This window comes from Lineus longissimus, chromosome 2, assembly GCF_910592395.1.
Source record: "Lineus longissimus chromosome 2, tnLinLong1.2, whole genome shotgun sequence".
NCBI lineage: Eukaryota > Metazoa > Nemertea > Pilidiophora > Heteronemertea > Lineidae > Lineus > Lineus longissimus.
In genome coordinates, this window is record NC_088309.1 from 5,450,799 (window position 1) to 5,465,413 (window position 14,615).

Here is a 14,615-nt window from a genome sequence, read left to right on the forward strand (position 1 = left end):
CCATATTTCATTATTTGACTTCAAGTGCAAGTGCCTGCCTGTGTTTTGTGTTTGATTTGTCGAAATACAATACAATGGTTCTTATCTTGAGACAGGATGTTTTAAAAAGCCAGGTAAAACCTTTTACCTTTGGCCAACAAACTTCAAAAAGATAATAGTTGCCGAATTATGGCAGACTTATTGAAACAATGGATGTTATTATTGGGGAACTTGATAATGATTATTGCTATGTATATTGCCCACTTCTATTTTCAGGTCACATACGTAATACTACCATAGTAATTTCATCAATTTTATCTATGATGGTGATTGGAGTAGTTGGATGCTATATCTGTTATTGGTAGGTTATTCTATAAATGACTATTGACAGCCATACGGTTGACTTCTCTCTCATCCTCAACACCTGAAGTTACCTAATTTCTGCAGATCCATGGACAACATCTTTGATTGTATTACTCTGAATCAGAATGTCTAGTGCTATAATTTTTTTGTTTTATTCAGTATTCCTGATAAAATTTATGTTCCATGGCTCTTAGACTCGAAGGCTTTAAAAAACAAAACAAATGAGAATCCTCTCCTAACATTTTCAATCTTTTACATAATGAAGTTCACCTTACAAATGAGCAAGACTGACTGCTCGCCTCGCATTTCATTACACCAATTAATTTTTCATTTTCAGCCAAAGAAAAAAGAGGAAAGATCCCTACTACAACAAAAGGCGCCAGCAAAAGAGGTTGCAGAAGATAAAGATACGATCTGGTTTGGTAAGAACTCCTTTAGACTGGAAGAGGGTTGCCTTCAAGCTGAATGAAAATGAACAGGTAAGTTCTCCAGACAGCTAGTTCCATGAGAAGCTGTCTCTTGTCGATGAGCTCCAGACCTGTGTGCTATACTAGCTATAAAGGCAACATAACTAAAACTAAATCTGTCTTTAGTACTGCTATAGCTATGGGTATTACCATGAATTGATAAAGATCAAGATAGAATATGGAAGCAGTATTTCTGCACCTTACCTTTTAGAGCTGGGTACCAAATTGAGAATAGGGGTCTTTTAATAATGTGTACCCTTTGTTTTCCAGGTGACTGTGAAGCAGTGTGACTCCTTAGGGGGCTCTTGTTCAACATCTACTACCATCACATCAGTTGCAACTTCCCTCAAGTTCTCGTCTGACGAGCCAGAGAATGGACTAAGCATCAGAGGTTTTTCTGTCTGTGAAGATCCAACCAAGTATGAAGACATTTCTGGTAAGAAATGTTCGTAGTGTTGTTATTGAAGACTTTATACCAGCCAGCTGTAAAGGAGGTTAAGTGTTTGTTGTAGAGACTAAAAAGACTCTTGGGCATTTCTGCCAGTAAGGTATTACAGTCCCAGCAATATTTTTACAACTTAAAAGAGTGATTGAACTTGCTCTGCTGGTCTTTTTCAGATTATGTTGGTCAGGAAAATCCTCCAAATGATGGGAAGCAAAATCCCGCGTGTGAACCTACGTACCTAAGTCTTCACTTGGAGAAGAGTTGTAATGGTCATCTGCCATCTGCATCCAGACCTATCACAGTGAGCCAGCTGGAGACAGTAGAACCAAACTATCTATCATTCAAGACATTTCCCTTGTCTGCTTCACAAATGACCTCCAGGGACTCAATTCCACTGGAAACCTCAAAGTCTGGAGATCCTGGATTGGCTAATAACAATATGAGTTGCACATGTAGTCTGAAATCAGCTCAAGTCGATCACAGTCCGTTCTTGTTATCGGGTAGTCTTGATTTCCAGCCGGTCAACCCTCTGTTCCATAGCACCCCAGATTTAGAACTCACTTGTGCCAAACCCAACATGAATATTCCAGTAATCCGTATCAATAATGAGTTGGTGTCTTCGTTTTTCATGGCTCAGGTTCGGAACAGAAAACAGTCGTGCTCTGCTCCAGATTTAAGCCTGAAGTCACAACGTGAAAGTCCAGGACAAATGTCTGGCTGGGCAACACCACACCCCAGTCACCAAATGGGAGATGCGCATTATTCAGACCCAGCTGTAACAGATTCAAGCAAAACGTCTCAGCAGCAGAGGTCCATCGCCAGACCAAGACCAACTATTTCTCCCATTACGGGTGTCAGTCCAGGACAGATACACAAGGGCTTTTTCACACCTAATTCAGAGGACTTGAAATCACAGTCAAATGACACACCCAGCCCAGTTTATTCTTGTTTGTTTGAGCATAAAAATAATGCGAAATCCAAAGGTTCCGATAGCTGCTAATGAATTGGTTGTTCAGCTTTTTGTGGCAAAATATAGTCTTATCGTCTAAAAGATTCATCATCATGTGATTCAGTGTGAATGTCAAGGGCACCACCCCTTAGTCTGAACATTAAGATTGACATTCAGATACGGTGGTTGGATGTTCCTTAGTCCCTAATGTCATGTACATGTTCTTTAGTTTGCGTAATGCTATAATTATCAGTATGTTCTTGTAAATGGACAAGATATGTCAGTCTGGTACATTATTCATTATACATTACAGTATACATTTTTCACATTTACACTTTTTGTATTCATATATTTTTGATACCACCATTAATTTTGATCATGTTGATTTTGATTTGATCATTTTCCTTTTGGATTAAAGAGGGTAATGAATTTTGAAATATTTCGTTTTAGATCTTTATTCAGTTTGGTGTGGACAGACTGTGATTCTGCAGACTGTATGTCTTTCTTCAAAAATGGTCCAAATATGCCAATAGTGCCGTGCATCAGTTCTTACTCTCTTCCTGGCAAAGAGAGTTAAGGACTGATGCACAACACCAATATGTGGGCATGGTTCCGAATTGAAGTCACACAGATTTTCTCGTCTCTGTCCCCGACATGATTGTGTAGTCAAGTACGATGCAGACGGATTTTGCATTGTGTGCAAGATGAATAGGTTGTGATATTATGCATGGAATGCCTTTGTTCCAAATTTGCCCCGATGAGACAATCCCAGCGAAACCGAATGGGACCTTACAGCCCTACCTTTTCGCCAAAAACAGAGGGATCACAACCAGACTTAATTCGGGCTGGCGCCTCATCACCGTCTTGCCAAGATGGTGACAGAAGAGACAGTCACAAACACATCGAATCGCATGCAGTTCCGGCGTCTTGCAAATGAGGCAGTGACAACTCGTCCCAATTGACCTGGCCACCCCACCGTTTTCCGAAAATATAAGAGGTTAGTCTGCCACAACCAGACCGAATCCGACTTGGAAGGCCCACTGTCTCGCAAACACTGTGAGAGAGATGACACGGTTACAATCTAACAGAATCGGGACTGGCAGCTCAGCTCCACTATGCTGCGACTAAATACGCTAAGAGAGAGACAGGCACAGCCCGACCGAATTATAAAATCCGGCCCAGCTTCGCCATTGTCTTGCTTTACAGGGTGAGGGAGCAAAGGACAGTCACAACCGAACTGAATCGGCCCTGGCAGCTCCACTGTGTTCCCAACGTGCTAAGAGAGACGAGACCGAATCCGACCTCGACTCCCCAGTGTCTTGGCAAAATGGTGCGAGAGATAGGAGAGTCACAACCAAACCTAGACTGGCTGCTCCACTGCATTGAGAGCGGGAAGAGACAGTAACAGACAGACCGAATCGGCCCTGGCAGTTTCGCTGTTTTGCCAAACCTGTGAAGAAGATGAGACAGTCACAACCAGTTCAAATTTGACCTGAGCATGGCTACACCACCGTGCCATACATAAATGTGACCAGGGAGATGAGACCGCCACAATCAGACAAAATCTAACCTGTCTGCCTCACGGTGAGATATAAAACAGTTACAACGAGCCAGATCGAATCGGACCTGGCTTTCCCACCATTTTGCGAAGACGTTGAAAGCGATGAAACAATCACAACCAAGCCGTGTCGGGACCGGTTTCCACATCGACCTGCCGACATGGTGAAAGAGATTAGATTGTCACAACCATACCGAATAAAACATGACTGCCCCACCATATCCATTTTGTTAGCACGGTAGGCATTATGAGAAAGTCAGAACTAAACCGAATTTGTCCATGGTGTCCCACTATTTTGCCGAGTCTGTGAGATGAGACATCTGCAACCAGAGTCACAACCAGACCTGGTGGAGCTCCAGCGTGGAGATGGTCACAACTAGACTCTATCAGGTATGGCTGCCTCACTGTTACACGGTGAGATCGAGAGATGGGACGGCCACAATTAGACCGAATCAAACAGGGTAGTCCCACTGTCTGGCCAACATGCATCCTGAGATTCAAGTTTTTGATAATCCTACCTCCCATACAAATATCGGGAGGCGGAGTATATTGAAAACCACTGGTGCCAGGATGGTCAACATGGGGAAGCGAGACAGGGCAGGAACAACCTTACCGAATCAGGACAGGCTCGGCTGTCCCACTGCACTATGTTGTTACACGCTCGGCAGAGTGATGGAGAGGCAGACAACCCGACCGAATGCGACCTGGCTTCCCCACTGTCTTGCCAACACGGTGATCGAGAGAGATATATAGGACAGTCACAACCTGACCGAATCTTGCCAACCGCGTAGCAGGGACAACTACCCTATAGTGCTGCCATCTGCATCCTGTTCATCCACTGGACTATACAGAGTGGGGCCTCCTGGTACAGTGCTTATGTGTGTGTCTTTTTCACCATCCTGAGGAAACCAGGAGTTTGTGTGCAGGGCCGGAGAAGCGAACATTAGCCCCCGATTTCCTCAGGATGTTTTTTTTTACTAGATGTGGCCTTAACAGGGATAATTTTTGTATTCAAATCTATCTCCTGGTACAGGGCTACCGACTGTCATAAAAACGGAAAAAGTTCTGGAATACTTGGGATAACTGCACATAATGTTATAAGAAAAATGAAATGGCCAGGGCCATTGTGCTCACCTCATGTGGAGGAAAGATGGATAAAGAGCATGGTATTGTGTCATGTAGTGTTAGGTTTGATGTAGGTCCAAGCAATTACAATTTCCCCAAAATGGCCAATTTACAGTACATTCGACCTCTGTGACCTTGAAAAGTAGGTCAAATCAAAGAAGACCCGGGTGACACATTGAATGGTTGTTAGAATTAGATGTACCTATGATATAAAATTGGTGCCAATCGGGCAAGTCATTACTAGGAATAATGGCATTTTGATGAATTTAGGATTTGGCCCCCTCCCTGGAGGCCAAACGGCAAATCAGATCGCACCAAACTTCGGTACCTGAGATCACCTGACCAAGGGGTACATGTGTACTTAATTTGTGATCAATAGTCATTGCAGTTAAGAAACGTGCAATAGTTACGGCGTGACGGCGAATTTACGTCATTTGACCTCTGTGACCTTGACAAGAAGGTCAAATTGAAAACCTGTGTGACATATACTGTATGGTGGTTAGATGTACCCATGATATCAAATTGGTGGCAATCGGGCAAGAAGTTAAGGAATAATCACATTTTTAAGGTTTTTGGATTTTGCCCCCTGGTGGTCAAGTGGTGAATCATATTGGACCAAACTTTGGTCCCTGAGATCACCTGACTAAGGGGTAAATGTGTACCAAATTTGGTATCAATAGTCATTGCAGTTTAGAAACGTGCCATCGTTACATCCTAACGGCCAATTTACACCATTTGACCTCTGTGACCTTGAAAAGGAGGTCAAATCAAAAACCCGGAGGATATATGATGCACCTTTGCTAGAAGTACCCACCATATTTTTTTCAAAATTTCCCGACTACTATTAAGGAAATTTTGCACATTTTCACTTTTAACGTTTGGCCCCCTGGTGGCCAAACCATGAAACGAATCGGACCGAAACTTGGTCTCCAAGGTGTCATTACATAAGGGTACATGTGTACCAAGTTTCAACTCAATAGCTCTAACAGTTACGAAACGTGCCCTGCTAACGGACGACGGACGACGACGACGACGACGACGACGACGACGACGACGGACGACGGACGCCACGGTATGGGATAAGCTCACCTCTGCTAAGAGGTGAGCTAATGAACTCGTGCCTGAACTGTAGACTGCCTTTTTAATTCATATTGTATTAATAAAGTTTTCCCATCAAAATGCAATGACAAACTATGGACATGTTTAAACACGTGGACAAACTGAAATTCCCTGTTGTCACCTAATTAGTTCTTGGATAATGAACCCATTGCATTACAAAAATATGAATTGATATCAATAATAACATAGAATGTGCTATCAAGGATTAGATATACTTGCATTAAATTTGTGACGTCCGAGACATGCCTGGCTTATCTCTTTTTGCCAACAATAGTAAATCTCTAAGACTTTCAGTGACAAGGCCTACACCAAGCTGTAAATTGTGCTTTGAGTCATGGGTGGATTTATTCGGTGCATTTGCATAACAAAACCGGCTTGACTCCATAGAAACTAGTAAACGGAAGTACTAGGCCTGACAGATCGCAATGGCGGACTTCGATTCAGTAGCACGGGAGATATACAAATATAAAAAGTGAATGAAAAAGATACAGATATCTCTTTAAAAGTTGTCCAGTTTCCCCGCTTCTTTGCCTTTTCTCCAGGCTTTGATTCGTAAAAAAGGATCGTGCTCTTTGGGCGGACACGTCAGCCGAAAAAGACCGTTATAAACCCAAATTACAGGTAAGCTGTTCCGTTTTGATGGATTATTGCTAGGTCTATGTACATGTACATGTATTTCCTAGGCCTATTTGCTGGCCAGAGAAAAGGTATGTAGAATGGTTTTACAAATGCAAAGCCTTCAAATTGTCATGAGAATGTATAGAGGTTCGAGGTCAACTGTTCCAAAAAGAAATAACCTTGACTTCTCAATTATGCTGATAAAAAGCGCTATTTCAGCGTTTCTAGAACTCTCTATTGCAGTATCAGGCGCGTATCAATGGGTTTGATGTGCGCAGGGTAGTTGCGTTTGGATATCCAACGCATCTTAACTACCAGGGTTTGCATCTTAATCAAGATATGCCCCGCGGTTACATCTAAACTATCGAGAGGCGGAGTATATTGAAGACAGCTGGTACCAGGATGCCCACCACTTGGCACATTCATGATTCGCCACTGGGCACATTCGTGATTCTCTTGAGCTAAATGCAACCGGTCAAAAGTACAGCATCAGTCTTAAAATATGTTACTTTTGACATGTACTGTGATCTGTATCTGATTGGTTTGCCAGGTCGAACACATGTAAATGTGAATAAATATTATTAGATTTCTCGAGACAAACATGCGGAGACAAACTCAAAATGTGGACCTGTCAATAGTAGTCTATCACAGTTATTCTAGTTGCGATAGTTATTCACACTTTAACCACCTTAGTTGCAGTTTTCCACACAATGTTACCCCCTTGATACTATTCGCCTATGTAATTATGCTTTTTCCCCGCGCAATTCGGTATAATTATGATACAATCAAGCTGATGGGAATATTGAGTGAAATTTATAGTCCGAGTCCAAAATTACTGGAATAATTAGTAAGGACCACTTCGTGCCTGGTATTGCATGATAAGAGATTGTGGCTTCCACTTTCAATTGGAGCGAAAGGAAAAGACACTAAAGAACGTCCGAAGGGGCTCGGACTCGGCGTATCTCCTATTCTCAGGCAATCATTCACAGCAAGATGCGCACACTCTCACGAGGTAGGATCAATAGATGGAATAATAAAAGAGAATGAATGATTGAATATGATTTATAATGTTGACGATCGATTGTCTCCAAACGTTCATCTTGGTCTTGGAGCAGAATAAACAAAACAGAGGTGAGGGAAGTCAAACGGAGGCCAAAAATGGAGATATTTCACTATTGTTAGATAAGGTGAAAACCGAGGTGAGAAAATTTCCTTCTTTTTCATATAGTGTTCTTCGCGCTGTGACACTGGGCACGATGAAATTGGGGTGATTTGAGGCATATATATCTCAATATATTCTGACCGATCACAGATACTGCTTCAAGCCTGGAACATTTATCCATCTCCATCTTCGATAGCGATAGTTGTTTCAAGTCAGTTGAACGGTAAACCTGTAATCCTTTTTGAGCCTCGACCTAAATCCATTTAAAGCTGTCAGGCCTGTTGTTGCTCGATGAAAGGGAACGTGCCATATATCAAATTGTGCAGTATTTGAAGGGTTACGTGTTTGTCCCCTTGTCGTGGGTTATATATTTGGCATATGATTTAATGTGGCCCTTATACTTTGAGACGGTTTATTAGTATTACTAGAAAGTAAGCCTGAGAATGGTTTTGCAAAGTTTTTGGCTATGATGCCCCGTAAATCATATTAAGTTATATATGGTTCTATCCCGAGTCACGTCCAGAACATTGTTACAAAGCAAGCCTCGTTCCACCAAATGCCACTTGCTGATAGAATTCACCATTTGAATCATCGGGTAAAACACAGGCTTTCCACTGCCCGATGACACCATCCTGAACTTAAGGCTAACACTCGGCACTAACGAGCGCGCCTTTGTGCACGAGGGGAGGAGCATGCGACAGGGATGAATGGCACGAACGTGTTCAGACAAAAAAACCGGCTGACCTTATATTGAAAAAATGAGGCCAATGATGTATGTGGGTGATATATAGGCCTTGGGCAAATAAATGCTTTTGTAACTATTTCGAAAAGTATCGATCCGATCAGAGCGACGATCGAGTAATCGGAATAACTTTCGTTTTCACAGTCTTTTTCTTGTGTTTTCGGTGCCGCTTAGGCCTACCTAAATTTCACGCACGCGGACACATCAGTCTCAGACCGATGCGAAACTACCAGAAAAGGTACTGTATACCCATAGATGATTCATATCTAATGCCCCGCCTAGTCCATCCTAACAAAATCAGGGTTTTTCAGCGAATATTAACCCCTGATTTCATTAGATGGTTCCTTGAGGAGCGTATTTGGACATTTGAAGGAAGACAACCCGGGAAGATGACCAGTCAGGTGGTTGAATGACAGTTTAATACCATCCCAACATCCGTTCAATTGAAATGAAAATAGGCATACATTTGTGAAAGGCAAGACATAATTAAGGAGGAGACGTCCTACTTTGCTTCAGTTGATTTCAAGTAGGCCCCTAATTTGCGACCATGCAATTTTATAGTGCAGTGCTTGCTCTGGGTCACCTGAGTAAACCAATGGTGTGCCAATGAAGTATGAGATGAAAGATGAATTTGTCCACATTTTGTGCACACCATGCTCTGATTCATCAAGTCAGCTAGGCAAATTACTATCAGACTTGGGCAACGTTGCTGTTGACCATAACGACGAAAGTGCGATGTTATGTGTGAATAATTTTGATAGAATTCTTCAGCTGATGTGTTCAGCCTTGGGCACAAAGCATCACGGCATGTTATGATATATGTTGGTGGTTATTTTATCAAACTATGGAATTGTTATATGGATGTATGAACAGATCAGCCAGTGGCTCAGTGGTTTTGCCACCCATTGTTCGAATGGTAAGTTCGGCTTCATTTCTCATTATTTCTCTTTACTGATGACTAACTGTGGTATGAGGTGACAATAATTTTCGACGGAAATCGCATCATGGATGTTGCCGCGATGTCCTTGGGTCACCCAGCCGCAAATGCTCTTAGCACTGGTAAAACTCCGTCCCTGTGTAACGATCAAATGCCGAATGGTTCCATTAGGAGTCGGACATTTTCCCGCTGTGGTCGCCCCGGCGGCAAAAAATCGCTTAGTTACAGCCGGAGTTCAATTTCCCCGGGTCGAATCCATCGCTTCACGTTTTAGCAAATCATCATAATAGGCTATAGCCTAATCTCTGGATGGGTATTACATGGCCCTTTTCACGCCACTCTGACAGTAATATATAGATTCTGATAATATGAAGGCGTCTTGATGGTATCATTATGGCATCAATTACTAACTCTCGGGTATGTTCCATACCGTGAAATCAATACGACTTATTTGAGCGTAAATAGCAACCGATACATAAATCTACTTCCATTGATTTGTTGCATGACTAGCAACGTTCTGACACAGTGACATAAACCATAAGAAAACACAGTATTTCGTTGCTATGTAAACACGTTGCCATGTTGCAGCCCGGGTTGCAGCACGCCGAAGCTTTGTCGGTCATTCAGAGACGGCCATTTGTTTAAAAATAGCAGCAGATTGCGCGCATATTGGTTGCAGTTTCATTTTGAGAAACTGTTATCCTTTCCGCCAAAGTCACAACCAGAAGCCAGGGAGGGAGGTATACATGAGGGTTTACATTTACCGCAACAGCACAACCCTTTCGATGTTTGGTCAGTGGCACAGGTGGTCAGTCATTTTTGTCATTTTGTCGCCCATCAATTACACCAATAATCATATAATCACGTCAAAATAGTCTCAACAAAACACAATCAATAACCCTTCATCTAGCCTAGACTAACGCCATCTTGTTACCATGGAGACCAATAAAGCTACAAACTGATTAGTAGAATCTGACATAATGTGTTAAGTTTCATTTTGTCATTGTAGCCTGATAGTGCTAATGCGAATGCCAGGATGGCGATATCAGGGGGATTACCGCCGATTTTGGAATGTAGCCACCAGGAATTCTTAGACTGGGTAAAATCCTACATGTAAAATCCCTGTCAACTATCTCGTTTGATGTGTTTCTGTCACTGTCAATGTTGTTTGAATCACCTTGGCAAGATATCTCTTGCCAAGGTCAGTGGAATGAAAATGCCTGTCATAGTTCATTTGAAAAATGAATATCCTACGGCAAACAAGATTGGTCACCAATGAAAGCCTAATGATGTTTGTTTTTAGGCCTAAGAGTTTTTACCGGAACAAAATCGTGTTAGTGAGCTCGGCGTAGACCTTTTAAGACTGTTTTCAACCATTACTTTAGGTTAAATTTACACCATAATCATAGAGCCTAGCCTATATATGAATTGGGTAAGGACTTCATAGAACCCCGTCTACGTTTAGCATACGCGAAACTAGCCACAGTTTAGGTCCATTCTCCAACTTACACCCATTAGCTGGTCCTGATGGTCGAGGCCTCACCACGACGTGACAACTGAGCCCGCTTGTTCAAAAGCACAAAGTTCGCGTTATCCCTAACGGTTACAGAAATTTTCCGCAAAGACGTATCTCTTTCAGTGAATTCCAGTAGAATCTGTCACTGGTGGCTTGGCTACATATCTTGGGGTAGACACGTGTGCAGGTGGCTGCCTCATCCATCGGCCGATAGCTGGACAAAATCGCAACCGTCATGCGGTAAAATAATGGCAACGTGCATGTTCTCCTTCAACGCCTCTTTCAACTTGACTCGTTTCAGATGAAGCCACAGGCGACTGCCCATCGCGAGGGCGTCTACGGGTGGTACCCGCCAAGTCATAACATCTACGCCAAGCCAGCTTATAAGCAGTTATCCGGTTATGGTAAGTTTGTCACCTAACCCGTTCAAGTCCTGACGGTGTTTACCGTCTTCAATTGAAAACAACGTTACTGTTGGTTATCATTCTGATGGCCGGGGTCGGGGTTGGGGCGTCTTGGCTTAGAACATCTACAAAGTGAGAAACTAACGTCTCGGAGGGACAACTGTTATGACCGATGAGTCACAACCAAAGACTACCATCGCCACCCCTATTCCTCTCTTATTGATTTCCTACGGTGACAACATGGTCGGTGATGAGTGAGCAAAGTTCGACGATTGGTTTTATCAAGGACATATGTTTCCCATTCATCTAACCTTCTGCCACCGGCAATGTGGACGTTCATATGATCCAATGGTAAAACAAGTGTACGAAGTGATCAAATAAGGACTAGCATATTTTATGTTTCCTACAGACAAAGAATGCCTCTTCAAACATTGGTACAGCGCTTACTCAGGGGTGCCTGGTGTCCAGGTCCCACCACCACCAGGTCTCGGTTACGTCCAGGCCAAAGCCACATCTCGGGCTGGGTCTCAAGCGTCTCAGCGGTCCAGAGCAGCGACAAGCCAGTCGATCCGATCGGACAGGAAGGCTAGTCCCACCCGCATCAGGTATCTCACATCCTCAGGTTCGATCAGACCAGGGAGCAAATCAGCCGTCCTGTCACCAACCAAGGCGGCCAGAGAGGCCTGGATGAACGAAGATGGTTTTTCTTCACAGGTAGACCAGTATTTCTTATGTCACTTAGTTAGTTTCTACGGTTACGTCTTGTGAAACAGTCGCTCGCTTGGGACATCCATTCAGAAAAAGTGCATGCCGCGTCCGTCATACGTCTTGATGAAGGCCTTTATTCGTCCATTATCGTAATCACGCCTGATAATGCCCAGTGCTACTGATTATGGTCTTCTTCGCCGACACCCATAACACCTATACGAAAGAGGAAGCCGTTCGACACATGCTTCTAACTGTCAGCAAGTGCAATGTTTTCTCTCTCTATTTTGTACAGAAAGTAATAGAGTATGCGAAGCCAAGGACACCGATGTCCAGAATACCCTACCCTGATCTGAGCTACTACGGCCCATCATACGACACACCCGTCATCCCGGAGACACCACAGGTTTTCTTAGAAAGCCAGGCCAGTTACGCCGGATCAGTGCCTATCAAGCCACCACTGACTCCTCCCACACCCCCGCAGAGATCCCCAAGTCCATCACGGGCAAAGAGTGCTACCTCCTCCAGACAACGATCAACCCCTGCTTCGAGGCGATCTGTAAAGAGTGCGGGTCCGGTACGGCCGCAGATGACACCTCCTGCCACAGAGATTAGTGCCATTGTCCAGGATCTAGGAGTAACAACTGAACAACATATAGATCTCTCCATTCCTATTCCGTCACCACCTCAACCACCAGCCAAGACGCCATACGACGACGCGGAGATACCAAAAGTTCTGACTCCCCCATCGCCTCCGAGACCTGCGTCAAGTGCGAAACCACGCACCCCACCTAAGTCACGAACTCCAGCCGAATCTATCCTTGGCCATGCGACTGTAGACCCTCGCATGTCACCACCTGTACCAAGCCCGTCCGCAAGGACCCCGTTGTTGTCCTCGCATCGAGACCGCATCAAGAGCGCGCCCGTTGGGAGCCAGAAGTCCAGCCGTGTTTCAAGACCGTGTGCTCCAACTCCTTCAAAGTGCGCACAGATATCGAAGGAAGACAGTGATGCTGGTTTGACTTATGATGAGTTGTTGGCCAAATATGGTTGGAGGATGCAAGTCCACGGAGATCCATTGAACATCAAGTAAGTACATGTACATGTAGAATGGAATTTTTCTTCCATGGAAACTCTCTCCAAGGAAGTGATGTCCCTTTCACACTCCGGTAACATATGGTCCAAGATGTGCTTTTGTCCTGTGTTTTCGATGCGACTATAACATGTATTAGAATAAAAGGGCGGTGTTCAAGTTACCTCCGGTAGCTTACAAAATGATCGTTCGAAATAACTTGATCGAAAAGGTGCCCGGCCAACGTCTGCTGCATCCGGAGTGCGGGTATGACAACCTATCCAAGCCAAAGTAGAGCCTATTTGTGACAATGTCTTGCATGTTTTCTTTCTCAGGAAAAAGTGCATCGACGAACGTTTGAAGTTCACAGTAAAGTGCCCAGAGCCGGAACAACTGCCCGACCCACCCAAGGTGCACATCGAAGTATGGGACACCTTCTTTTCCAATACTATACCCAGGAAACCTCTTTCGTATACGATTCATCCCGACTTTGTCTCCGAGGTCCTTCACGCCAAACGTATGGAATTACAGAAGAGGGAGGGGTTAAACTATAGATACAAGGACTTTTCATTCGTTTATTGATGAAACATATATTGTGAAAATGTGATATGATGTTATGAACTCCAGTGATGGCCGAAAAAAACCAGCCACGTTATATATAATGGATCATCATGATCTAAGCACGGAACACAATCTAAGTTGTCGCAACCTAGCCTAGCCATATCATATCATATAAACGGCGTCGTAACCCTATTGGATTTTTGCTGAATTCTTCAAATATTCTGCATTCTATATGATTATTCAAACGAGGGTGTGTAAACTGGGCTAAAGTAGTCATAATTCTGTAAAATTAGGCAGCAACGGCGCTGAAATTGATGACGTCCATTACAGTCTGCACGTGAAGTGCACGACGGGTCCGGACAGCTCCTATCCGATTTTAAGTGTAACGCGGCATCGCCCTTCCTTCGACTTTCGAGTCCAAAGTGACAATACTGAAGTGACACAGGATTTCAAATTCAACGCAAACTATAGTCTTTCTGTTGTTATTGTAAATATAAATATTATTTTGAACATGTACTTTGTATCATTATTATTAAAGTTTATCTGTATAAAGTTTTGTGTGGTCTTGTATGAAAGTCGGGTGTCTCTTGGAGAACAGCCAGTGGCCATGGGAGACACCCCATCAACTTTCTGGGACCAGAAGTTGTAGTACTGTACTACGTTCCAAGCCAATGATACTAGTCATCCATGGAGACACCATTATGTTTCTCTCAAAGGACGAGTTCCCAGTCACAAATGGTCATAAACCAGCCTTTTCAATAGAAGCCCGCTATATTTTCTCCATATTTGAGAGGAAGGAATATGCCCTCAATCTCAGGATGGAGACGAAGAAGAGAATGTGACAAGATCCCGATCAGTTTGCGAGCATGCAGTGCCGTTACTGCTCGAGGTTG

At 43.5% G+C, this 14,615-nt stretch overlaps 1 protein-coding gene across 1 annotated transcript; it reads left to right on the forward strand.

Annotated features, from left to right (window-relative positions):
• The first annotated feature begins 7,690 nt into the window (after positions 1-7,690).
• LOC135483970 (uncharacterized) lies at positions 7,691-14,545 on the forward strand. The gene is made up of 5 exons (XM_064765043.1): positions 7,691-7,822; positions 11,282-11,384; positions 11,794-12,098; positions 12,385-13,178; positions 13,497-14,545. The coding sequence occupies exons 1-5, from the start codon at positions 7,691-7,693 to the stop codon at positions 13,741-13,743; spliced, it is 1,581 nt and encodes a 526-aa protein (XP_064621113.1). The 3' UTR covers positions 13,744-14,545.
• Positions 14,546-14,615: the final 70 nt, after the last annotated feature.

Bases quoted from the DNA above. Each gene is read 5' to 3' on its own strand.
- LOC135483970 (XM_064765043.1), top strand. From the start codon at position 7,691: ATGTTGACGATCGATTGTCTCCAAACGTTCATCTTGGTCTTGGAGCAG. The intron at 11,385-11,793 runs GTAAGTTTGTCA...TGTTTCCTACAG, and splicing joins TAAGCAGTTATCCGGTTATG to ACAAAGAATGCCTCTTCAAA. The intron at 12,099-12,384 runs GTAGACCAGTAT...TATTTTGTACAG, and splicing joins AAGATGGTTTTTCTTCACAG to AAAGTAATAGAGTATGCGAA.